This window comes from Pogonomyrmex barbatus, unplaced genomic scaffold (genome assembly GCF_055798465.1).
Source record: "Pogonomyrmex barbatus isolate J1 unplaced genomic scaffold, ASM5579846v1 scaffold11, whole genome shotgun sequence".
NCBI lineage: Eukaryota > Metazoa > Arthropoda > Insecta > Hymenoptera > Formicidae > Pogonomyrmex > Pogonomyrmex barbatus.
In genome coordinates, this window is record NW_028297107.1 from 6627183 (window position 1) to 6653244 (window position 26062).

The 26062-nt window shown below is 35.1% G+C and overlaps 3 protein-coding genes, 1 long non-coding RNA gene and 1 pseudogene across 7 annotated transcripts; 2 read left to right on the plus strand and 3 right to left on the minus strand.

Annotated features, from left to right (window-relative positions):
* The first annotated feature begins 123 nt into the window (after positions 1–123).
* LOC105426535 (Kinesin-like protein at 67A) lies at positions 124–3838 on the plus strand. The gene is made up of 3 exons (XM_011637802.2): positions 124–386; positions 488–3058; positions 3140–3838. The coding sequence occupies exons 2-3, from the start codon at positions 498–500 to the stop codon at positions 3177–3179; spliced, it is 2601 nt and encodes an 866-aa protein (XP_011636104.2). The 5' UTR covers positions 124–386; positions 488–497; the 3' UTR covers positions 3180–3838.
* On the minus strand, positions 3550–5246 carry LOC105426534 (uncharacterized). The gene is made up of 4 exons (XM_011637801.3): positions 5105–5246; positions 4255–4573; positions 3993–4176; positions 3550–3932 (listed from the first exon to the last, which is right to left on the minus strand). The coding sequence occupies exons 2-4, from the start codon at positions 4503–4505 to the stop codon at positions 3903–3905; spliced, it is 465 nt and encodes a 154-aa protein (XP_011636103.2). The 5' UTR covers positions 4506–4573; positions 5105–5246; the 3' UTR covers positions 3550–3902.
* Positions 4592–6398, minus strand: mRpS35 (mitochondrial ribosomal protein S35). 4 transcript variants are annotated; one of them, XM_089070954.1, is made up of 3 exons: positions 6244–6397; positions 5389–6008; positions 4592–5291 (listed from the first exon to the last, which is right to left on the minus strand). In XM_089070954.1, the coding sequence occupies exons 1-3, from the start codon at positions 6248–6250 to the stop codon at positions 5025–5027; spliced, it is 894 nt and encodes a 297-aa protein (XP_088927080.1). In that variant the 5' UTR covers positions 6251–6397; the 3' UTR covers positions 4592–5024. The 4 variants fall into 4 exon arrangements, with proteins under 4 accessions (XP_088927080.1, XP_011636110.2, XP_011636111.2 ...); XM_011637808.3 differs by having other exon boundaries at positions 4593–5291; positions 6077–6398; XM_011637809.2 differs by having other exon boundaries at positions 4593–5291; positions 6073–6396.
* A 6513-nt stretch (positions 6399–12911) lies between these two features.
* On the plus strand, positions 12912–14115 carry LOC148937738 (uncharacterized; annotated as a pseudogene).
* A 4167-nt stretch (positions 14116–18282) lies between these two features.
* LOC105426540 (uncharacterized) lies at positions 18283–20213 on the minus strand. The gene is made up of 2 exons (XR_967779.2): positions 19885–20213; positions 18283–19764 (listed from the first exon to the last, which is right to left on the minus strand). It is a non-coding gene; the product is annotated as an uncharacterized LOC105426540 (long non-coding RNA).
* Positions 20214–26062: the final 5849 nt, after the last annotated feature.

Genomic DNA, 26062 nt, shown 5'->3' on the forward strand with positions numbered 1-26062 from the left:
ACAGCTTCGTTTGGTTTGACGCAACCAATGGTTCGGCGCGTTGAAAATCAGGCTTAAGAAATTTGATATTCCCTAGCGGTTTAGCACCTTACGGTTTGTCCGACTGCTCTCGATCGTCGGCGTTTGAAATTCAAAACTCAACGTAACGCCAAACGGCTCTCCGCGTGCTTTGATGGTGAAGTGACGAGCGTTTGTTCGCTGATTCCGTTAATTTTGACGTGATATCCTCTGCATTCGCGACGAAAAGGATTTGCCCTCAAGCCGAGCGAGCTCCATTATCAAATAACGATTAAGGTAACGGAACGCCAAGATTTTCGAGACTGCAGCAATAAAAACGGCGGCGAAGACGGCATTAATGGCAACGGTAGCGACGACAATGCCGTGATGTAAGGATGATATAAACTTTTGCTCCTTTGCTCTCTGAAATATTATTAAGAAATTATAATAGTTGAAGACCGTGAATCAATAATATTTCATATGATTACAGTCTACTAACAATGGTTTTTAACAAGAAGGATTTAGGCAAGGCGGTCTCGCCTAACAAAATCAAAAAAGTGGGGCTCAAAAGACGGCTGTCAGCCAGCGGATCGGTCAAGCCAAGTACGAGCGGTTCTACGATGATAAAGGCCGAGGATATCTCTGAAATATCCATTAAGGTGATTGTGAGAGTTCGGCCACATAATGAACGTGAGCTACAGGATAACAGCAGGACTGTCATTGAGATTGTAGATGACAAAATGTTGATCTTTGATCCAAAAGAACAAGCGACGCCTTTCTTTTTTCATAATGTAGCACAGAAGGGTAGAGACATGTTAAAAAAGCAGAACAAACAGTTGCAGTTCATCTTTGACAGAATCTTTGACTCAACATCCACCAATATCGATGTATTCGAGGGTAGTACCAAGAGCTTGATCAACAGTCTCCTGGATGGCTATAATTGCTCTGTGTTTGCTTATGGTGCGACTGGTGCTGGTAAAACGCATACCATGCTGGGCAATAGAGAAGATCCTGGCATTACATATCGTACTGTAGCAGAGCTTTTCTCTGAAATTGAGAATCAAAGCAAACATCGCGAATTTCATTTGGGTGTGTCCTATTTGGAAATATATAATGAGAATGTGCAAGATTTATTACACAATTCGGGACAATTGCACCTAAGAGAAGACGGCAGATGTGGAGTCATAGTCGCTGGATTAGAACCAATTGCTATTCAAAACGCTGATGAATTGCTGTCGTTGTTGGCAGAAGGTAATAAGAATCGCACCCAGCATCCAACAGATGCAAACAAAGAAAGTAGTAGAAGCCACGCAGTTTTTCAAGTATATATCAAGATAATTAACAAGCTAGATAGTCAGGTGCAGCGAGTCAAGTTGTCCATGATCGATTTAGCAGGATCCGAAAGAGCTTCGGCTACTGGTTGCAAAGGTGTGAGATTTAAAGAAGGCGCTAACATTAATAAATCATTATTAGCCCTTGGTAATTGCATAAATAATTTAGCGGATGGTATAAAACATATTCCATACAGAGATTCTAAACTTACAAGGCTATTAAAAGATTCACTTGGTGGTAATTGTCACACTGTTATGATAGCTAACATAGCTCCTTCCAGTCTTACTTATGAAGATACATATAATACTTTAAGATATGCAAATCGAGCGAAGAAAATCAAATCGAATGCCAAGAAAAATGTGTCTTGCGAGATGCATGTTGCTGGCTATATCAAAATAGTGGAGGAACAAAAGAAAGAAATAGATATTTTGAAGTCGAGATTGGCAGCTTTCGAAAATGGAACGTTACAACCAATTGAGAATAAACCAAATATCGTCATGTTAGAGACGCACAACAAGCTGATAAAATTATATGAAAAGAAGAAGGAGTTGATAGAAAAAATGTTAACTTTGGAAAGCTCAGATAAGATTTTGGCATGTAGAATATTTTATAAGAAGGACGCGGATGAAAGATTGCATAATCTAACGGCAGCCAACAATGCCTTGTCACTGGAGGAGCAAAATGCTAGCGGAAAGTCACGTATTAACAAATCCGTACTTTATTTCCAACGGCAGAGGGATTCTCTTAAAGTGCAAATGCAAGAGACTTGGCAGGAATTATGTTCGATCGAGACAGAGATAAAAGAGATGAAAACTAAACCTCTCGATGAGAATTTGCAGAATAAACTGTCTCTTCAGGTTTCTAAAATTGAAAAATGCTGGATTCCTAGTATGCAACAGCATATGAAAAAACTTAGCAATCTCCTGCAATGCGAAAGACAATCGATTAATGTTATCACGAAAAGTATGAGTAATACATTGCAGAATTACTATAACATGGTAAAAGGCTACGGAACAATGACCGATAAAATGCAGATGGAATTTAAAGAGTTAATAAAGTTACTCGAAGGTTTTCGAAATATCAAATGGTCCGATTCGGATGAGGTAAGCAAGATGGACAATTTCAACATGTTTACGTGTTTGAGTACGGTTGGAATGGATCCGTTAAACAATTCAATGCCAGCAATTGCTACAGCGATACCAGAGGTGGATGATGAGGAACATGATATCTGCAATATGAATATCTTGAATTCTACCTTCAATGCTACATTTAATGTAGGTGAAAATAATTGTACCGACACCAATATTTCCATCTCAGGCGATGAGAATAATGGTCATGACAATAAATTCGTGCTGAAGAATGAATCTGTACAAGGAACTCCACGTGAAAAAATTGCAAAGAATATAATCAGGAAACGCGCACTATGTGACAAAAATAATGAAAGTAACAGCACACCTTCCAAGCAGACGAAAAAACTAATGAATAATAAAACTAATGTCCAGAGTACTACTCGAGTAGATAAGGAGAACAAACAGAGGCCTATTCAAATGAGTGCAAAGAGTATCGCCATTCTAAATAGACTAAAGAGTGATACTAATCTCTCATCTCTTTCATCTCGAAATAACAATACTGAGGAAAAAACAGTTGTAACGCTTAAAGCGGTACGTAATAAAGAGAGACGTGGTCTTATGACGACTCATCCGTATCACAAAACAACTATTGGAAAGAAGTAAGTAACGTAAAAGTTTAAAATTATTTAAATCTTTTGTGATATCTGTATTTATAATTTTATTTTTTTTTCCTGTTATAGATCCGCTCCAGCTCCACCATCCAGTAGAGTTCCGTGGTGATGTTAGACAAAAATTTTGTACCTGCATTTTCTAGATGTAACATTGAAGACATGGTGGATTTTCAAATATTGCGTTAAGTACTAAGACAAAAGTTTTAACAAGATTTTTTAAATAAATATTATTGACATACGCGCTTAAACTCAAATATTCTAATGAAATGACTCCTTTTTATCATTATCTATATATGTTTTTTTTTAGCTTAATGCAAGTAAAAAAATATAAACATGTAATTATGCAAGCAATATTTCTCTCTATTTCTGTATATTTAGAAAGTTTAAATGACAAATTTTGTAATTGAAACTGTATCTTGTATATGATATGATCTGTTTGAATGATTCTCTTACTTAAGACTGATAAAGCGATAAAAGTAGAAAGTCACACAATAATCTTTATTTAGTCTTATTTGTGGAAACTGCATATAATTCATGCAAAACTTACTATAAGTTGCCAAAGAAGAAGAATGGAGTAAGAGAGAATACATTATTTTAAAATGCTATCAAACTTACGTTCAGAGATTTACATCACATAAGTAAAAATTAATACAAAAATTAAATTAGATTTTATATGTATTGACAATAAGATTCTACTGTGTGGAGAATATCGACTAATTGTATGTATCGTTAAGAAGAGAATAAATTATTCACGGAAATTGTTAAAAATTTTGTTCGTATATTGAAAAAGTGAAAATTTTTTTTTTCCAGATAAAAAATTAAATAATTATGATTACTTCTTCAAATCTTCATTGAGAGTTTCCTGAAAATACCAAATTTATTATATATTTTATTCTTAGTTATTAGCCATTATTCAACTTACGTATTCCCGCAAGGCATGTGACATGTGTTTCGAAATTTCCGGAATTGTCAAATCTCCGGTCGATCGTCGACCACTGACTATCGTCGGCAGAATCGATCTCGAACGGTCAAAAAGCGTGGCAAATGATTGCAATAGAAACGCTAGAAAAGCCAACGACGCTAACACACTGATAGGATCAAAAGTGCTAAAATGTCATTTAATGCTGTCAATAATAATTGCAACGAGTATAAAGAAGATTTGAAATGATCAAAAGGATACTTACTGATAATGAGCTGGTGATGCAGACGAGCCGAATCCACTGTAGTAACTGCGTTGAATCAATTGTTTATGTAAATTTGGAGAATTTGGGTAAGGTACAAATGGCATGTTTCTCGTCTTGTATGCATCCGATAAGTAACACAGAGGTGGATTGCTGCAAGATGGTGCTTCACTTATAGTTTTTTCCAATTTTGTTACCAGCATTTCGCATAGAATAATGTCAAACGCACCAAGGAGCAACGTAATCTTCAACATTTTATATTCGAATGGTTATTTAAACTTTTCGAACTTTTTATATCGTGCAAAATACCGGACAGAAACCTCTGTGCATTATAGAAAAGAAACGATTATTAAAATACGCAAGATACCAAATGTTAACATTACATGTTCAAATATCACAATTCGATGTCATGAATATATATATATATATATACACATGTGCACACGCGCGCGCACACATACAAACACATATTTATATACATATAGATACTAAACTAAAAGAAATGACAAGCGAGCGTTTATAGTTGATTTTTGTACGCTCCAATTGTTGTTTTATTTAATGTATATTGTAGTAAATTCATATACCGTTACGAACTATTAGAATTCTAATGTCATTATACATACACAATATCTCTGTCATAGTATGTAATGAGCGTAAAATTACGGTAAATTGAGCTTTTATGTAGATCATTTATAAGAACGATAGAAAAATGGATGATTCTGATTACGATTAATTCAGCTTTTTTTGATAGAATTTTATTTGCTATTTAAGATTTAGCTTTTATTGTCACATTTAAGATTCAACAAATTTTTAACAGCTTCTTTGTATTTATTGACCGCATATTGATCTTCACCATTATTTATAAGATCTGAAACGGCAATTTTATATTCCGTTGCGTGCGGAATGGCATCGTAATTGTAATCGGTTGGAGGTTCTGGCCATTTGTATAGAGTTATTAGGTTCGTACGACTCTGACTAGTATCCCAATCAAAATATTCCATGTCTGCCATAGATTTCTCAGCTTCCCATGCCTCCACTCTCTGCAAATATCACATCCAAAACTCATAAATTACATAAAAGAAATTGGAGTCATGTATTTACTTTCATAGTGTGACAGAAGAGAATTTCATTATTTACCCAAGATTCATGATATACTGCTGTAAGAAGATACTGTGCATATTCTAAATTTTGCTTTTTAGTTGGACATCTATCAGCTGTAATCGTTATTATATCTGTTTCTGGATTATATTTGTTTCCCAGTAATCGCAATAATTTATCCTTAGCATGAGTATCCAAATGAAGAGAAGATAGCCTTACTCGTAAACTTACAATTCTTGCAAGTGGATCTCTTATTGTAGGTGAAGAATAGCAGTAATCAGATGTAATGATCTCAATGGGAAAATGTTTCACACATTTTTCTTCAGTTTCCAAACCAGCAGGCCACTCTGTACAAAACTGTTTCAATGCTTCACAGTGCCTTTGTATCGCTGGTGGGGTAAGATGCAAGAAATTAGGTATTTTCATGAGTTCTGCATTGGTATATTTATTAGGCGGTGCGCCCTTTTCCTTATATCCTTGGCGTAAAGGAAGAGGTACAGAGGCAGGATGGAACGTTCGCGCGCCTGGCCAGACTGATGGCCAATCCTGATCAACGGGCATCTCTGTCGTTCTTGGTGGTGGAATATTTATATGTTGCACCTTTTGTTTCTCCTTTGCAACTTGTTTTTTCTGTGGATAAAGTTGCAATACTCGAAATTCTGAAAGTAAATATATACATATATTCATTCTTCATCTTTAGCACACAACCGCCAATACCAATACCAACGTTCCGATGTGCTTGAATAAGCTGCAAAAGATCTTAATGTTTTCGGCAAACCATGCGTAAAATTCGCTTCTAATCCACGCCTTAACAACATTTTTATATATTTAATTGTATTATTTAGTAAAAACAACTGTCAAATATTCAGAACCAATAAATTAATCTAATCTAACCTAACATTCTTGCTATATTAAAATAGTAATTAGACGAGAGAATGTAGGGTCAAAAATTAGGTTAGTTTAAATCTTAAAGATGCAGTTTCAAGTAGATATGCATATCCAGATATTTCCCTCTCTACCAATATTCTTTCTTATCCGAATAGGATGGTGCACACAGAACGCGGTAACGCGACAATGAATGGGGTTATTGTGATTGGCTACCGCGTTGTCGCGGGAAGCGTCCCGTTTGACCACGTTTGCAATTGACCACCAGCCACTCACAGCGTTTAAACAGAAGAAAACCTCTAGGCACTGGCCGCTGTGGTTGTGGTCAATCGCAATGTGTCAAACGGGACGCTTCCTGCGACGCGTAGCGGCGCACAGCCAATCACTGTCTTGTTTTTTAAAGCCAGCGGCACACAATGCTCTTTTTTCTATTGGTTTGCTAGCTGGATTCGCGTGTTTGCTGAGCTCTTCGATTGGTATATTTTTTTAGATCTAAAAGAATATATTTTTTAGATCTAAAAGAATCAAAGACAAGAGCTCAGCAAGCACGCAAATTCAGCTAGCGAATCAGCAAGAAAAAAAGCATCGTGTGTGGCATTGGTGAGGAGCGTTGTCCACGATGTGCTGAATTTGATGGCGGAAAAAAATGTTGACCGCGGTGAGATTTGAACATAGGTCCTCAGGTGTCTAAGACTAGCGCATTACCACTATGCGAGTTATGGTGCTCTTCGTGGATGCTTTGCTAGATATTAGTTGTGTGAGCGGGGGACCGCCACATGTGTGCTGCTGGCGTAATATGTAACGAAGTTATGCGGCATTGCCGCTTTGCCGCGTCCTGTGTACAACCGGCCTTAGTAACAACCGTAGTTAGTGTAATCTTGCGTTCGATTGATACATTCATTTAAATTTAAAAATATGCTCCAAATAAATGCAGGAAATCATTAACTATAATTGTTGTTACTAAACCGGTTTAACACCACCGTGTAAACGTAGTATAAACAAAAATGTGTTTCAAAATTTACTAAATCCAAAAAGCTTTAATCCCGGTCTACAATAGGTGATTTATGCCGTAAGCCATACGAAATGGACGAATCAGTCGAAAAATAAGAGAATAATCGACTATGATTGGTTAATTTCTTATGGCTTAAAGCTTAAGTCATCTATTGTAGACCGGGGGACACAAGTTTTAAGGCCGTGTGTCCACGATATTAGAAATTGGACTGAGATATCGGATGAAAAAAAATTGACTAATCGCAATGGTTAATTGGCCAAATTTTTCAAACGCAATTGGTCAATTCTCTTTCCATCCGAGACTCGGACAGAGAAAAAATTAACTAATCGCAATGACTATTTCGGCCAATTGTTCAATATGATTAGAGTCCTAAATAATCAGAGAAGCGCAAACGTTATCTCCTCCAAGATTACCATGGACGCCATGTTGAGTCTGCAACTGTTCGTTTGCAAATAAGGCAGTCTCTGTGTGTTTAATGAGATTTGATTACTTCAAAAATATTCTTATTTTAATTCCAGTATTGTAAACAACGTTAAATAAGAGATTCTTGGACTCTCAATCCGAAATATCAATTCAGAAATGCAAACCAAATCGGTGACATCAATATTTCGTTAAAACATTAAAGTTAATAAAATTATTATCATAATATAGTTGATTTACATTGATTTACGTTGTTTTCGAGGAATTTGTACTCCCCGCTCTTCCGTTACTGCATAATCAAATACTTCACACACCTTTATCATATTTATAATATTCCGGTTGAGTACTCCGGAATTTGTACAGATCAGCTGCGGGCCCCAAACTCTTGGTTTTGATTAGTGGTCATTGTCAGCCAATCAGCAAGCGAAACGCCGTCGCGCTTCTCTGATTATTTAAGACTCTAAATATGATTGGTCATTTTTTTTCCGTTATCCAAAATCTCGGACCAATTTCAATATCGTGGTCTTGTGCCTATTCATTTGTACGTATTCATGTTCTTCTTTATTTTAAGGATGGAGAAAGACTCCTCGATGAAAGATTTCTCGAATCTCCAAGATTTCCTTGTTTTATAGATAAACCCTGAATCTCCCTTCCAGAAGAAAAAAAATAAGGGATTTTTAGTGACCTACTGAAGGTAGCATCGTCTTTTGGCGCTTACAACTAATTTTGTATAAAGCATATGAAAATTTTTTCATATCGTATCATGAATCGAGTAACCACAAAATATCAAGTAACCACATATATATCAATAAATAAATAAATATATATTTATTTATTTATTGATATATATGTGGTTATATATATATATATATATATATATATATATATATATATATATTGTGACCGCTGCCCCGAAATCGGTCTCGAATTCGTGCGGCCCGCGCTTTCAGGTCCTGGGAGGTCGATCTTGTAACTTTTCCCCTAGGGCGGAAACGTGAAAAGTTTCACGTGATCTTACGATCATGTACAATTTTACGGGATCATGTAACTCTCTCAAACGTGAAAATGTGAAATTTTTCACATGAACCTTTTTTACATGTACCTTGGTGGCGGAAAGGCGAAAATCTAGGGAATTAATAAATATGCTTCGGAATTAGAGAAGATTAGGGCTGCGTTAGTGTCGGTCCACAATATTTAATCTTTAAGTCGTAAGAAATTGACCAATCATAGTCGATTATTCTTTTCATATTCGATTATAATTGGTCAATTTCTTACTTCTTAAAGCTTAAATCATTTATTGTGGACCGACACATAGGATTAAGTGTACGTAGTACATATACAATTGGTTATTAAAAGATATATATAATACTGTACCAATAAAATAATTTTCATTAGCTATAAAACCTATGAAACTATGTTTCTTAATTTCACTTTCCACGCATCCACACTACATACATAATCGTACGTGAAAAATTTCAAGGTGTGAAAAATGAAAAGTAAAAAGTGAAAAATGAAAAGTGAAAATTTCACGTAAAGTTATATGATTGACTCCCAATCTTCGTGATTATTTACGGAATGTTGGGCGCCAGGCATTGAGCACGTGCCACTTAATTACACTCAAAATTTTAATAATTATCTCGCTCGATTTGACTGAAGACTTGTAAACGTGAGAGGTAGCTCAGTTCTATATATGGGCTACGGTCTATTTAGTGCTACGAAAGCTTCGAAGCGTTTGATTTACCAATCAAAACAAAGAATTCTATGAATTGACTAATGAAAAAATGCTTTGAAGCATTTGTAGTACCAAGTAAACTGCATCCATGATAGAGCGTTCACGGGATGGAGCACGAGAGAGAAGGAAAAAAAGAAATGAATTTCTTGTAAGCAATATTCAATCGAAATAATTAACAAAATTTTGTTTAATCTCGACTCGAATAACACGGAATCTCATTACATCGACGCCGAATAGTCTCAAATATTATAAACGACAATATATCATGAAAATACAAGTCGAACCGTGTAACAGCTCACGTCACGGCATCCGTCTCAATCATACACACAGTAACAATCTTAAAATTTCAGTGCTTTTGCTCGATGGTTTTCGAGCTTAGTACACTCAAATTCTATGTAGGCATATTTCACAACGGCAACTTAAATTAATCTCAGTTATCGCGTTTCCACGGTACTATATTACGCAACGGCTACGAATATATAAACTAAACAGGAACATTGACTTTCTGCGATAGTGATTGCGAGAGAAAACGTCACAGAAAATTCCGGAAATCTAGAAGAACAGTTGGCTCGGTGGATTGGCTCACCGAGAAACGAAACGAAAAATACTGTAGTTGCGGGGGAAACGCTTCCTACGCGAATTCTCGGCGACTTATACTGGATTCAGACCAGCGCGATGCGCGATTTCCGAGAAAACTTGTACGCTCATTGGATATAGCACATCGCGTATCGCGTCATCGCGCTGGTCTGGAGGTCAATCATGTAACTTTACGTGAAATTTTTCACTTTTTATTTTTCATTTTTTACTTTTCATTTTTCACCTTGGGGTCGATCATGTAACTTTATCCCTAAGGCGGAAACGTGAAAAGTGAAAAGTTTCACGTGAACTTACGATCGATGTACAATTTTGTGGGATCATGTAACTCTCTCACGTGAAATTTTTCACGTGAACTTTTTCGCCTTGGTGGCGGAAAGGCGGAATCTAGGGAATTAATAAATATGTTTCGGAATTAGAGAAGATTAGGGCATTAGGATTAACTGTACGTAGTACATATACAATTGGTTATTAAAAGATATATATAATACTGTACCAATAAAATAATTTTCATTAGCTATAAAACCTATGAAATTATGTTTCATGATTTCACTTTCCACGCATCCAAGCTACATACATAATCGCTGTACATGAAAAGTTTCAAGGTGTGAAAAATGAAAAGTAAAAAGTGAAAAATGAAAAATTTCACGTAAAGTTACATGATTGACCCCCTTGACATTTCACGTGAAACTTTTCACGTACAACGATTATGTATGTAGCTTGGATACGTGGAAAGTGAAATTTTAGGTTAACGCATGCGCGATTTTAAATATTAAGCCATATAACTTTTATCATTTTATATATATATATATATATATATATATAAAATATATAAATATATATAAATATATATAAAAATAAATATATATATATAAATATATATAAAGATATATGTAAAAATATATATAAAGAAAATGAGTTCTCGCTTTATTATTAATTATCTTAATAATAAAAGTTATATAAAAAAAGAATATATATATATATATATTCTTTTTTTTATATAACTTTTATTATTAAGATAATTAATAATAAAGCGAGAACTCATTTTCTTTCGTCTTGCGATAAGATATAATTTTATTTTATTACTATTATTATTGTTTTCTTTTGGGAAATATAATTTTATAACGTAATTTTTTTTTTCGAATCATCTTTTTTTCGGTTCTCGATGTTGCAACTGTAGAAGAAACAAATGAGCGTTCGACGATCTTAATTTATACTAAAGGGGAAGCTTATCGCACTCAAAATATTCCTAATATAAACTTTTCAACGAAGGACTAACTCGGAGAGTTTTTCGTTGCGCAACGAAAATTCAACTGACGAAAACGTTAAATGAATTCTCGTTTTGCAATAATACGATTTATTATTAAGCACTAACGAATATTTCCAAAAAATATTAGGTCTTAGCTTTATTTTTCTTTTTTCTTTTCCATTTATCTTTTTCTATTTTCGCATAAATAACCGTAGCACGAAATAAAATGCTCAGTCGAGGAGTGCTTTGTTTGTCTCTCCCCTTTGCATCAGGCCCTACCCTAGAGATATGGCTTGGACGCAGACGCGGTAGTCGTAGTTACCAAATCGTCAGAGAGTGCAGTTACTGTCTCAAACCGCTAAATCTTATAACTATAGGAAAAGTAAAAGGAAAGGAAAAGGAAATCACAGAATTCTAATAACTTACTTCTTTAATTTAATAACTTACTTCTAATTTAAGGTAATCATTGCTTCTAATATTATTTGGAATATTATTTGATTTCTCTATATTATATTATTTGATTTTCTCATATTATATTATTCGATTTGCTTATATTATACTACTAATTTTCTTATATTATGTTATTTAATTTGTTTATATTATATTATTTGATTGTCTTATATTGTTTGTATTATATTATCTGATTTGCTTATATTATAATATTATATATATTTTCATTATTATATATTTTATATTATTATATATATTTTCATTTCGTTTTAATATCACTACTTATATAAATTTCAGAGACAACTTTGAATTTAATTATCATATTTACATCGTATTTCATTATTATTATTATTTGATATTTTTATATTGATTGAGTTGTATATCATTCATATTATTATTACATCTATGTCACTCTATGTTCAACGTCAATATCTCTGTTTATATATGTGTGTGTGTGTATATATATATATATATATATATTAACGAAATATATATGAACTCAATATGAAATATTCATATATGAAATATATATGAACTCAAAGATATACGATTAAAGAATATTAATATATATATATATATATATATATATATATATATATATATATTAATATTCTTTAATCGTATATCTTTGAGTTTACACATTATTTTCTTATCATTCTTATTTAATATTTTCTAATTTGCATTTCCATTTCATATATAATTAAGTTTATACCACCCTCATTTTTTGCATCGAAATATTTACATATATGTAAACTTATATTTCCGATATTATGGCATTATTTTATTCATCCCTATATTTCACATATAATTCTCATTAATATTTTCATTACTATTATTATATTATTATTATTTTCTTTATTGTTATTATTTTAATGTAACTATTTATTCGTGTTACATAATTTTTTACATACATTTAATATTTTATAATAACCCAACAAATCATTTCTTTCTGTCATATTAAATAACTTTCACAATTTCACAACTAATTACACCAACAATCATAACTTTACAATACAATATCATATCCCGATTATTATATTAACAAAACATATTTCCCGCGATTTCCGCTCGATCGCGGGTTCTAATCCGAAAATATATATTTGTAATCGTATCCAGCGTCGCCATTGAACATAAATACATTAGATATCCCTTCTCAAATTCCGATAACAGTTCTACGTCATCTCGGGACGTAACAACAGCGTAGAACAAAACTGGTGACAATGGTGGGATGGCACAAGGTACGCGATCTTAGTTATCGTACTCGCCTAGATTTTGCTGCTCAACCGTTATCCGAAGCAGAGATAGACGCTTTCAGACATCAATACTTAGAAAAAGAAAAACAATTAAAAGAACAGAGTGATGCTATATCACTTCGACAAGAAGAACTTGAAAGACAACGAAAAGAATTCGAACGAACTAAAAACGCTAACTCAGACATCAGTAATTTTAATATTATGCTAAACACGATTCAAAAGAATCTTTCCTTTTTGTAAACTTTAAGCGAACGATTTCAAATTTGAGAGAAACGCGTAGGTGATGTACAAAATATCCAACTCTGCTTCCTATAAATCATTGCAAGACGTTGAGACTAGGGAGAATCGAATTATGCAAGACAACACATTCTTGATAGCCTACCACCTATTTCATCGAATCCTTTCCAACATACGGAAGTGAATTATTCTAATTCGTCGATCCGAGACGCTTTGGATCTCGTGCCAAAATATGATGGACATAATATGCCCGTTTTACAATTTGCATGCACTTGCAAACGCGTTAAAGAACTTATCCCATTGACTAACGAAAATCATTTAGTCAGATTATTAAGAAATAAACTAACAGGCCATGCGTATCTAGCCATTGAAGATGAGCTTCATAATACAGTCAAACAGTTCATAGATTGTTTAAAACGTACATTCGATCCAGTACGGATTTCTAATTACTATCGCGGACAATTAAGCATCAACTTCAAAAAAACCCTCGGAGCATATTTTAGATTATATCGGTCGTGTAAAGGATTTGCGCAACGCTATAATCGAAGGAGATCAAAATCAATTTGGTCGACCTCTCAATAATTTTGAAATCGAACAGATTCATATACCGATTCATATACCCTAGAATCGTTCTTTGAGGACCCCGAATACCGTACCGAAATCCGCATGGAGAGTTTATCATCGAAAGTTAGTTTATTATCGAAATTTCCCAGAAGCCTATAATAAAGCAATACTCATTAGTAAGAGGCTCGAACGTGATCGTGTACGTCAACGCGATACGAAACCAAATCCTGTTTGCAACACCTCAATTACCGATCGAAGAACAACACCACCAATTTCCATTATGCAACCAGATCGCCAAATCAGTCTTCTTCTCCTAACCCTTCCCTCCAAGCTAAAATCTGTGCATACTGTAAAAATTTTGGTCACCTAATTTCCAAATGTAAGAAAAGACAATATAACAATGCCATGCGCGATAACAATCAGGGAAGCTTGCCTCTCGAGGGCGCAAATCGAGGGTAGGCGATCGCGCGCCCATTATATCCAATAAACCGAAATATCAGAGTTTCCGTCGTCAGCTCCGGAATCGTCCCAACCATCGAATTAGATTTCTGCTCTTTTCGCAAGCCGGCAGCTCTGATGATCAATACAGGAGCTCAGCCGAATATCATAAAAATTGGTATTCTAAATCGTACCCATTAACGGTGATAACATTTTGAATTTAAAAGGAATCACGGAAAATATTATAAAAACTCTTGGAATAGTATACATCTATCTTCGCGACATTCCGATAATCTTTCATGTCGTAACCGATGACTTCTCTATCGCACAACAAGGAATATTAGAGTCTTCATTCTTTACTGAACATCATGCGCGAATTGATTATGATATTAATCATATTACCTGAACTCAAGATAAGATATCTTTCACAACCTCTGCAAGTATCGTGGTACCACCAAGAAGTAACATAGGTTTAATGATAAAAGTATCAAATCCAGAAATAGGAACTGGATATGTACTACGAATGTACGTAAGGGATGGAGTCTTCCTAGGAGACTCACTGGTCACTGTGTCAATGATAAAGCTTTTATTCGAGTTATTAATATCACTGAAATTAAATTTGAGGTTCTTGTTCCTACTATCTTGTTCCTACTATTCAATTACAAGAAGTCTCACAGATTGCCAACTTCGGAGAAATCATTATGGATTCATTATGGATATTGTTCTGATTTTAAATCGGTCTCCCAGGAACCCCATCATCTTAGTGATGATGACAAGAGGAATCGCAGAAGGGACATTCTAACTCGACAAGTTATTCCATTTCCACTATCGCCAAATTGATAGAATCATTGCCTTCATCTGTTCTAGGACAGGAAAAATCTGGGTGACACCCATTTGATCACGTCCCGATTGACCACTAGCCACTTACAGAGGCGCCTAAAATTTTTCCACTGTTCAAGTGCTGCGAATGGCTAGTGGTCAATCAGGACGTGGTCAAATGGGTATCACCCGAAAAATCTTTAGGCAACTTATGTCATTCCACTGAATCCAATTTTTCTATATCTCCATCTCAATCTATTTTAAATGTTGTAACGGAATCCGAAAGATGCTCCGTTGCTAATGCGGCCCGCACCATCTGGGGCCGCCCGAACACTCCCGACACACGCGCGCCGGCGAGCTGTCACGCATCGACGACGTGATCAGCTATTTTACTTAACAAACGCTTAACCAATTAAACATTGAACGTGGCGCGGAGACGGGTATAAATACCGGACGTATTTTGCGAAACAGACACGGTCCTATCCGCTCCTCCGACCTGTCCGTTACAAACAACCGTTCCGACCAGAACAGCGAGAGAAGATTCTCTCAAAGAATACCGAGCGTTCTCCGTATTCTTGTTCTATTCCTTCTCGAGAAATCGGAGTGTTCTCGGATTTTTCGCTCCACAAGAATACCGAACATTCTCTGTATTCTTATTCCTCCCTTTTCGGGAAAAAATCGGAGTGTTCTCGGATTTTTCTCCCCACGACAATACCGAGCGTTCTCAGTATTGTAGCTCCATCTCATCCCGAAAGTCGGAGTGTTCTCGGACTTTCCCGCGACATCCGCCCCACGTGTCACGGCCAGCGTCGACGGTTGCCTAGCAACGCACACGCGCGGGCCCGATTGCCTGACAACGCGTTACCGATACGACCATCGGCATCCGTCACATCAGCAATCGCGTTACGGGCATCGCAAAGCGACCGGCGGAAAAACGACAACGAACGACCACGCAGCGAGAGACGTCATAAATTATTATAAAGTAATTAAAACCCGGCGGCCGCAAGCTTCTCCCGAACCCGGCATCCGACGAGCAACAACCGAGCGCACGTCCCCGCGTCCGTGTCGTGGAATAAACCGAGCGCGCAGGGACGTACCGTTACAATGTTTTAAGACTTTCAAATGAAGAAAATTGTACCTCGTACTATCGCCGACTCAAAGTCGCGGAGCAACAAAATCATTCAATTTCTCCGACTAGACCACCTCAATTCAGAGGCAAAACAGAATGTTCTTTCCCTTGTGGAACGCCATCAAGATCGGTTTTACATTCCGACGAACAAACCAGCGAATCCGATTTGTCGGAAGAAGAAGACTGTTACGTCCCGAGATGGTGTAGAACGGTTAATGGAATTTGGGAAAGGACATCTAGTGCATCTATGTTCAATGGCGGTGCTGGATACGATTACAAACTATATTTTCGGATTAGAAGCCGCGACCGAGCGGAAATTGCGGGGAAATATGTTTTATTAATATAATAATCGAGCTATGGTATTGTATTGTAAAGTTACGATTGTTGGTATAATTGGTTATGAAATTACGATTCAAAGTTATTTAATGTGGCAGGAAGGAATGAATTCTTGGGTTGTTGTAAAATATAACACGAATAAATAGTTACGTTAAAATAATAATAATAAAGAAAATAATAATGATAATAATATAATGATAGTGATGAAATACAGGTTAATCGATATAAAAATATGAAATATGCAATAATAGTGAGATAAGATGTGAATATGATAATTAAATTCTAAGTTATCTTTGCAATTCATATAAATAATGATATTAAAACGAAGTGAAAATCAACAATATACTATAAGCAAATCAAATAATATAATATAAGAAAATCAGTAATATAATATAAGTAAATCGAATAATATAATATAAGAAAATCAAATAATGTAATATAAGAAAATCAGTGATATAATGTAAGTAAATCGAATAATATAATATAAGAAAATCAAATGCTATAATATAAGAAAATCAGTAATATAGTGTAAGTAAATCGAATAATATAACATAAGAGAATCAAATAATGTAATATAAGAAAATCAGTAATATAATATAAGTAAATCGAATAATATAATATAGTATTAGAAACAATGGTTACCTTAAATTGTTAGAGGTAAGTTATTAAATGAATTAGAATTCTAGTGACTTCGTTTTCCTTTCCTTTATTTTTCCTTTGTGATTGTAAGATTCAGCGGTTTGAGATAGTGACTGCACTCTCTGACAGTTTGGTAACGACTGCGTTCTTCGGAGGTTCGCTCACCACTGCTCCGTCCGTGCCCAAGCCGTACCTCTAGGGTTGGGCCAGGCGCAAAGGAGAGGGGCAAACAAAGCACTCCTCGACTGAGCATTTATTTTGTACTACAATTATTTATGAGAAAATAGGAAAATAAAAGAAAGGGAAAGGAGAAAAGAAAAAAAATTAAACCTAATATTTCGAAGATATCATTAATGCTTAAAGGTAAATCTTATTATTCAAAACGAGAATTCATTTTCCTTCGTCTCGCGATAAGACATAATTTTATTTTATTACTATTATTATTGTTTTCTTTTGGATGTATAATTTGGAAATATAATTCTATAACTTAATTTTCTTTTCTCGAATTATCTCCTCTTTGTTCTCGATGCTGCAACTGTAGGAGAGACGAAAGAGCGTTCGATAGCCTTAGTTTATACTATAGGGGAGGCTTATCGCACTCAAATATTTCTAATGTAAACTTTCAAACGAAGGGCCAACTCGGAGAGCCTTTCGTTGCGCAGCAAAATTTAACTGACGACGAAAATGAATTAAATGAATTCTCGCTTTACTATTGATTATCTTAATAATAATAAGAATTATACATAAAAAAAAAGAGGAACATATATATATAAAATGGTAAGACTATGAAAGTTGTATCCTAATACTTAAATCTTAATATTTAAAATCTCAATATTTATAATCTTATATCTTAATATTTAAAGTTACGCATGCGTTAACCTAAGGTTCGACTGCACCTACATTATTTTGGATGAACGTCCGCAAGTTTTAATTTTCTGCGGACGTTACAAGACAATAAAACAATGTATCAACATCTTACCCGAGCTAAAATAAAAACTATTCAAGACAGATTATCTATGCAAAAGGATAACTTGGTTATTTTAACAATAGTTGATGGACACTCATGTGATAATGGAGCTAAAGAATTTTACGAACTCCGTAAAGTTCCGCCACTGATAGACTTAACTCTTGGTCGCGCGCGCGTATGTGGGGTTAATAATAAAAATTTAATCATACTACCGGTTAAAAAAAGAAAGATTTATTATGAATTGGAACATATTTCAGGAAACTATTCGTTCTTTGTTGGATGTAATAGTCAAACTTCAATTGAATTCTTTTAGCAAAAACTCAACAACTAGACGATATACCTTGGCCATTAATCGTTGAAGAATTATAAAACATTTTCGATCATAGGCCCATTTCTATTACCATTTGCGAAGATTTAATTACGGTCCCTCCTGAAGAAGAAAGGCCAAACATCATCAGCGAATATCATCGATTAACTGCAGGCGGACACAAGGATGTGACAAAAACTTATCTTAGGATTCGTCAAGATTATTATTGGGATAATATCAAAACTCAAATCTGAGATTTCATACGAAATTGTCGCGACTGTCAAAAAATGAGATGAGATGAGACTCTGAAAAAATTGAGATTATAGACAAAGATAGATATTACACTCCCTTCAGGAATTCAATGCACGCTTTCAAGGAATGAATGTATCGATGAAGACGGGGGAAATGTATAATAAGCTCCTTTGCCCGTCGAGACGTATAACTTCCATGCTTATAATGTCTTGTATCAAAATCAAGTTTATAAAATAGCTGATTCAAACACTCAATACATTTGTATATTCGTTAATAACAAAAGATGTCACTTTTGCCTTATTCAAAAAATGAATATAATATGTGTGGCTATACCTTGATACAGACTGAACATTCTAAATTGTTAATCGTAGAAACAAATAAAAATAATCTCTTTGCTAAACTTACTAGAATTTCTATCGACAATTTAAATATCTTCACTTATTAATTCTAAATTTGTCTACGTCGAGAAACACTTAAAGACACAAATGCAAGACCTTTACCATAATATTCTTGATCAAAAGTGTAAATTAGAATAACAAGTTTTGAAAAACGCTATATCAATAGCTCATACCCAACCTGATGTTTTTGCATACAACTTAATAAAAGGCCCTGGCTATATGGCTACGATTTCGGGTGAAGTAGCTCATATTATTAAATGCGTTCCAATCGAAGTTATACGTCGCATCACCGAAATCTGTTATTTAGAATTACTAATATCTTTACAAAATAAATCTACGTATTTATCTCCTAAAACTCACATTTTAGTTAATAGCAGTATGCCGATCGACTGCAACCTTCTTATACCTGTTATGTATCAGATAAAAGGAAGCTGGATAAGTCTTACTCTGAAACCTACTGCAGTACTGTTGCCTCAAACTTTAGAGCCAATAACCTAAACCCGTCTGGAAATATGTTGATGCTGAGCTTGCTGATGAATTTATTCCCAGGAAGATCTCTCCAAGTTACGTGACCATATCATGTTCCCTATCGAGAGTATGCTCTCCTCAACATCTTCGCACGGATTGCAGCCGGACAACGCGTCTCTTTGGCGGGCATCTCCCTCTTAGGTTTTCTCGATGAGCAAACTTAATTATAAAATAGCTACCTCTGCCGATGAAAAATTGTGGGCTTTCTGAAATTTGGGATTGCCAGTTATTGGTATTTTGATGTTGATAAGGCTCATTAAACTGATTGCACACTATGATACATAGTTATGCACTGCATTTGGTGTATGGACGGAGTTTGCACTTACTAGGAGCAATCTTCTCCTCTATTACAAACCTTCTGCTGCACTTGGGAAAACGCATCCTGAGTCCTCTTCTCTAGCAGTTGAAGAAGGAACTTCAAACGAAACCTATGCCCGCGACAAACCTCAATTTGCGACACGCACGTCCTTCCAAGAAACTCAGCCATTATACCCAACCGTAGCAATCGAAATGGAATATCCTAGGGGAACAAACTAGCGCGGAGCTATCTCTAGCAACATGGAAGACTCTGTCGAGCGCAACGCATGCGCAACTTGCAAAGAAATTCATTAAAGTGAGCGCAGCAATCAAATAGACGCAAAAGTGTTATAGTATATGCAAAGTTTCTGCCAGAACAGCCAGTGGAAGTGACTTTATAAGAAAAAAACCTCAACGAACAATCAGTATCCATATAATCTTAGTTCCCATAGACTATTACTATAAGTGACTCAAATCTCACTAAGCTCTCAGAAGTAAATAACGTGTTTCTCCCATTATTTACTTTCTGAACGAGGAATTTAATATAATTGTTAACTCTTAAGGAGGGGAGTGTAACGTTCGCAGAAAATTAAAACTTGTGGATGTTCATCTGAAATTATGTAGATGTAATCGAGCGGTACCTTAGGTTAACGCATGCGCAATTTTAAATATTAAGCATAACTTTTATCATTTTACAGTTTTATCATTTTATATATATATTCTTTTTTTATATAACTTTTATTATTAAAATAATTAATAATAAAGCGAGAACTCACTTTCTTTCGTCTTGCGATAAGATATAATTTTATTTTATTACTATTATTATTGTTTTCTTTTGGGAAATATAATTTTATAACGTAATTTTCTTTTTCTCGAATCACCTCTTCTTCGGTTCTCGATGCTGCAATTGTAGAAGAGACAAAGGAGCTGAAAGATATCTATTAGATTCGGAAAAAATTAACGGAGACCGACTGGATTTGAACTCGGGATCCCTCGTCTACCAATCCGACTGCACGACCACGACGGCTCCTCTCTGTTAGCTGTTTATATTCCGAATATCTTTCATAACCGCTTACAGTCGTCTAATTCTTACACATTAACGAATATCTCCAAAAGATATTAGATTTTAGCTTTATTTTTCTTTTTTTTCTTTTCCATTTATCTTTTCCTATTTTCGTAAATAACCATAGCACGAAATAAAATGCTCAGTCAAGGAGTGCTTTGTTTGCCCCTCCCCTTTGCATCGGGCCCTACCCTAGAGATACGGCTTGGACTCAGACGCGGCAATCATTATCAAATCGTCAGAAAGTGCAGTCACTGTCTCAAACTGCTGAATCTTATAATTACAAAGGAAAAGTAAAAGGAAAGGAAAAGGAAATCATTAGAATTCTAATACGTTTAATAACTTACCTCTAACAATTTAAGGTAATCATTGTTTCTAATACTATTTGGAATATTATTTGATTTGCCTATATTATATTATTTGATTTGCTTATATTATACTACTGATTTTCTTATATTATATTATTTAATTTGCTTATGTTATATTATTTGATTGCTTATATTATATTATATTATTGATTTTCACTTCGTTTTAATATCATTACCTATATAAATTTCAGAGATAATTTAGAATTTAATTATCATATTCACATCTTATCTTATTATTATATATTTGGTATTTTTATATTGAGTTATATATCATTTATATTATTATTACATCTACGTCAGTCTATGTTCAACGTCAATATCTCTGTTTTATAAATAGTCGCGTTCGCGGCGTTGTTTCTCGCGATCGCGGTACTTGGTGGAGCGCTTCCGGAAAGGAGAACTGTTTTAAGAAAAACACGCTCTTTATTAAGCCAACGATACATCGGCACAGAAACGCGTTCGATCGCCGCGGAATCTGGCCGTGAAAAACAACCGGAGAACGACGCGTTGCCAAGGGCCGATCCTCACTTAAAACTATCATTGATTATATTGATTGATTCCTCGGGGGCAGCGCCGAGCGGAACACCGCACGGCCGCAACAATATATATATATATATATATATATATATATATATATATATATAAAATCCACGTCTCATCCCCAGTAACCAATCTCTTAAAAAATGGATCTTTCTCGTTTCGTTGAAGAAGCAAATCATATGTCGAAATATAGTTAAGGAGGTTGCTCTCTGTCAACTGATGCGGAACCCATACTTCAGAGCGATTGACGTAGCCGATATCTTTGTAAGATTATTATGCAACGTTGTTCGCGGAATGTTTAAAATATCCGCCAATTCACGAACAGATATCGCGAATTTTCATCAACCATGGCCTTGATTAGTTCCATATCCGTAGTGGATGGGCAGCCGCTGCGTTCTTCATCTTCCAGATTAAAATTACCAGTTCTAAATCTCCTAAACCAACTACGAATTGTCTGAACACTTGTAGCACCACTCCCATACACGGTGCAAATCTCAGTTGTGGTATCTTTAGCACTGTTGCCTTTTTTAAAACAATGCAGCATTATATGTCGAAAATGCTTGATTTTCCATACTTAAAGGCGTATGAAAGGGCGTATATAAGACTTCAATGCAAACGAAACATATCCTATGCACAGCTAGGGGACGACTGAAGATAAAGACAAAGACCACAACATTTGACAGATTAGGTTTCATGTTTGTATAAACATTGCCAGATAAAGCAATTGCGTGCAGATAGCGAAAGATACTTTTGGAACAACCTAATATTATAACATCATAATAATAAATATTATGATATTAAAATATTTTATCTAAACTCGGTATAACAATGTTATTTTGGCTTTAATCAAGACGTAAAACTTTAAATTTATTGTATCAAAGCAAAAACACTTAAAATATTTTAATCTGTTTATATTATTGAGATTAGTAATATTTATAAAGCATTTTATAAAGCATTTTAGGTTACGCTTTTGCTTTGGTATAACAAACTTGCAGTTTTAAGTTTTATTATATCAAAGCAAAAGCGGCGTCTATAAGTGTCGGTCCACAATAGGTGATTTAAGCTTTAAGAAATAAGAAATTGATCAATTATAATCGATTATGAAAAAAATACTCGACTATGATTGATCAATTTCTTACGACTTAAAGATTAAATACTTATTGTGGACCGACACTAATGAGACTTTAAGACGTAAGACTTAAGAAATTGACCAACCACAATCGATTATTCTTTTAATCGATTAGTGTCGGTCCACAATAGGTGATTTAAGCTTTAAGAAGTAAGAAATTGACCAATTATAATCGAATATGAAAAGAATAATCGACTATGATTGGTCAATTTCTTACGACTTAAAGATTAAATACTTATTATGGACCGACACTTATGATTAGCTAATTTCTTAAGTCTTACGTCTTAGGCTCAATTGCATCAACATTATTTTGAATTTTAAGTAGTATTGAATATATAATATATGTCACGTATATTATGTATTAAATCTTGCTTAAAGCCCAAATAATATTGATGTAAGTGTCGGTCCACAATAGGTGATTTAAGCTTTAAGAAGTAAGAAATTGACCAATTATAATCGAATATGAAAAGAATACTCGACTATGATTAGTCAATTTCTTACGGCTTAAAGATTAAATACTTATTGTAGATCGACACTAACCGGGTCTTAAAGTCTTGTTACGTCTCGAGATGACGTAGAATGGTTAATGAGTTTGAGAAAAGGAACTCTAGTCGAGTTTTACTTTTATGATGGATACTAAATATGGTTATATTTGGATTAGAGTTCGTGAAATTACAATTTAAGATTATTTGGTTCACAATAAAGATAATTTCCTAGATTTCCAATGTAAACGTAAACAGAAATATCAATAAAGAGTTATGTAAAAACAATATTAACAAAATGGCAGTAATAATAATAATAATAATAATAATAATAATAATAATAATAATAATAATGCAGATAGAATAATAACAATAATAATAATAATGTCAATGGAAAATATATTATGAACCATGATGATGAATAAAACAACATTGTGATATAGACCTAATTATATGCGGAGTAGAAAAACAAATCAGACAATATCAAATAAGAATGAGGATGATGGCTAAAAAAACATAGTATAAAAGCTTCAAAGGTATAACGACACCCGACTCACCCCCCTCAATTACTAGTAATTGTTAACAGTATTAAGTGTCCCCGACCGATCAACCGTCGGGACGCTGACACGGTAATCCTTCCGCGATCCCACCGTCGCGAAAAGCCCGTCGAACAGCGGACGCGGCAAACCGGCGATCACGCGGCTTCACGTGCGCGCCGCGTGAGACAATAGACACACAGTAAGGCCACCACCGCCGGCCCCGCTACCGACCGCGCCACCGAACATCCTCGCGGAATTCCCGAGCGCGTTCGGCGAATTATCGCGGGGATTCCGACGAGACATCCCTTGGAAACTACCCCGACCCGAGTCCGGCCGACCCGTTCCCGACGACTCCCGACCGATGGCCGGCTCGGGTATATTAAGCGAGTCCGGGAGATAAACGAGACCTATTCCCAGCGAGACAGTAACCAGTCCGACACTGCTCTCGATATTCCGAATCCTCTCTAGAAAAAGCGATCTAGGGTGCTATCGTGCCAGGAGCTTCTGGCCGATCGCTCCTCTAATATCCACCAGCGCACAAGTACTCACAGGTTGAGGAGCTTCTCAACCTGGGCTCCACAAAGAAAGCCCTTGTGCACATATTCCTTTGACGATCGAGAAGCAGGGAGCTTCCTGCATTCGAACCGTCATAGCCTTACACAGCTGATCCGTCAAAACAAGCCGGCCGAAATCCCCGCGCACCGTCGCGCCCGCGCCGCGCCTATCGAGGAACGCGACGAAATTCGGAGAACCGACCGCGAGCAAACGATTGTATATAATACGTAGAAACCGCGCGTCTTTTCGCCGTACCAACGGCGAAATACCTGTAAATACTGTAAATATAAAAACAGCCAGTCGGCATTGTAAATATAAACCTAGACATACCAAAAGACACGATATTTTATTTCTCGTACCGAATCCTGACAAAACCGATCGACGCTATCCTGCAAAATCGAGCGACGCGGAGATAGAGACGTTTTAAAGGTATACGACAAAAATTATTATTATTATATATAAATGGATAAAAGTATCAGCACTGTATATAATTTGACGTAGGTTTAATACTAATAATATATTAATCAATCAATATAAAAAGAAGATGTCAAATAGTATAATAATAATAATAATAATAATAATAATAATAATAATAATAATAATAATAATAATAATAATAATAATAATATAATGTAAATTAAAAATATAATATAGTATTTAAGTATTACTATAAAGAGTTACAAAAAGGTGATATAAATTTAATATGATATGAATTTAATTTATAAAAAAACCAACCGATCAAATAATAGTAATAATAAGAATCTAAATAACAATAATAATAGAAATGATTACCTTAAATGGTTCAAAGTAAATGGTTAAAAGTTTAAAATTCTAGCAAATTCTCTTTTCTTTCCTTTTCCTTTCTTAATAGTTAATATAGTTTTCGTTCTTAATAGTAAAAAATTCGGTGATTTCATTCAGTCGAATGATTCGACGACTACACTCTCTGGAAGTTCGTTAACGATTGCCGCGTCTGCATTCAAGCCGTATTTCTAGGGCCCGATGCAAAGGGGAAGAGCAAACAAAACAGACTGAGCATTTTATTTCGTGTTACGGTTATTTACGCAAAAATAGGAAAAGATAAAAGGAAAAGAAAGAGAGAAAAATAAAGTTAAGACCTAATATTTTTCGGAGATATCGTTAATAATGCTTAATAATAAATCTTATTGTGGCGTTGGTAAGGAGCGTTGTCCACGAACGTTGTGCTGAATTTGATGGCGGAAAAAAGATGTGGGTCGCAGTGAGATTCGAAACCTTGGTGGGTCCTCAGGTGTTTATAAAGGCTGGCGCGCTACCACTGCACTATGCGGGCCATGGTAATTTTCGTGGATGCTTTGCTAGATATTAGTTGTGTGAGCAGGGGACCGCCACATTATTGCAAAATAAGAATTCATTTAATTCGTTTCCATCAATTAAATTTTTGTTGCGCAACGAAAGACTCTCCGAGCCAGCCCTTCGTTGGAAAGTTTATATTAGAAAGTGCGATAAGTCTCCCCTTCAGTATAAACTAAGATCGTCGAATGCTCCTTTG

Coding starts and splice junctions, on each gene's coding strand:
- LOC105426535 (XM_011637802.2), top strand. CDS start 498: ATGGTTTTTAACAAGAAGGATTTAGGCAAGGCGGTCTCGCCTAACAAA. Junction 3,059..3,139: donor AAAACAACTATTGGAAAGAA/GTAAGTAACGTA, acceptor TTCCTGTTATAG/ATCCGCTCCAGCTCCACCAT.
- LOC105426534 (XM_011637801.3), bottom strand. CDS start 4,505: ATGTTGAAGATTACGTTGCTCCTTGGTGCGTTTGACATTATTCTATGC. Junction 4,177..4,254: donor GCATCACCAGCTCATTATCA/GTAAGTATCCTT, acceptor ATGACATTTTAG/CACTTTTGATCCTATCAGTG. Junction 3,933..3,992: donor CACATGCCTTGCGGGAATAC/GTAAGTTGAATA, acceptor TGGTATTTTCAG/GAAACTCTCAATGAAGATTT.
- mRpS35 (XM_011637808.3), bottom strand. CDS start 6,167: ATGTTGTTAAGGCGTGGATTAGAAGCGAATTTTACGCATGGTTTGCCG. Junction 6,009..6,076: donor TTATTCAAGCACATCGGAAC/GTTGGTATTGGT, acceptor ATTTACTTTCAG/AATTTCGAGTATTGCAACTT. Junction 5,292..5,388: donor CAGTATATCATGAATCTTGG/GTAAATAATGAA, acceptor TGATATTTGCAG/AGAGTGGAGGCATGGGAAGC.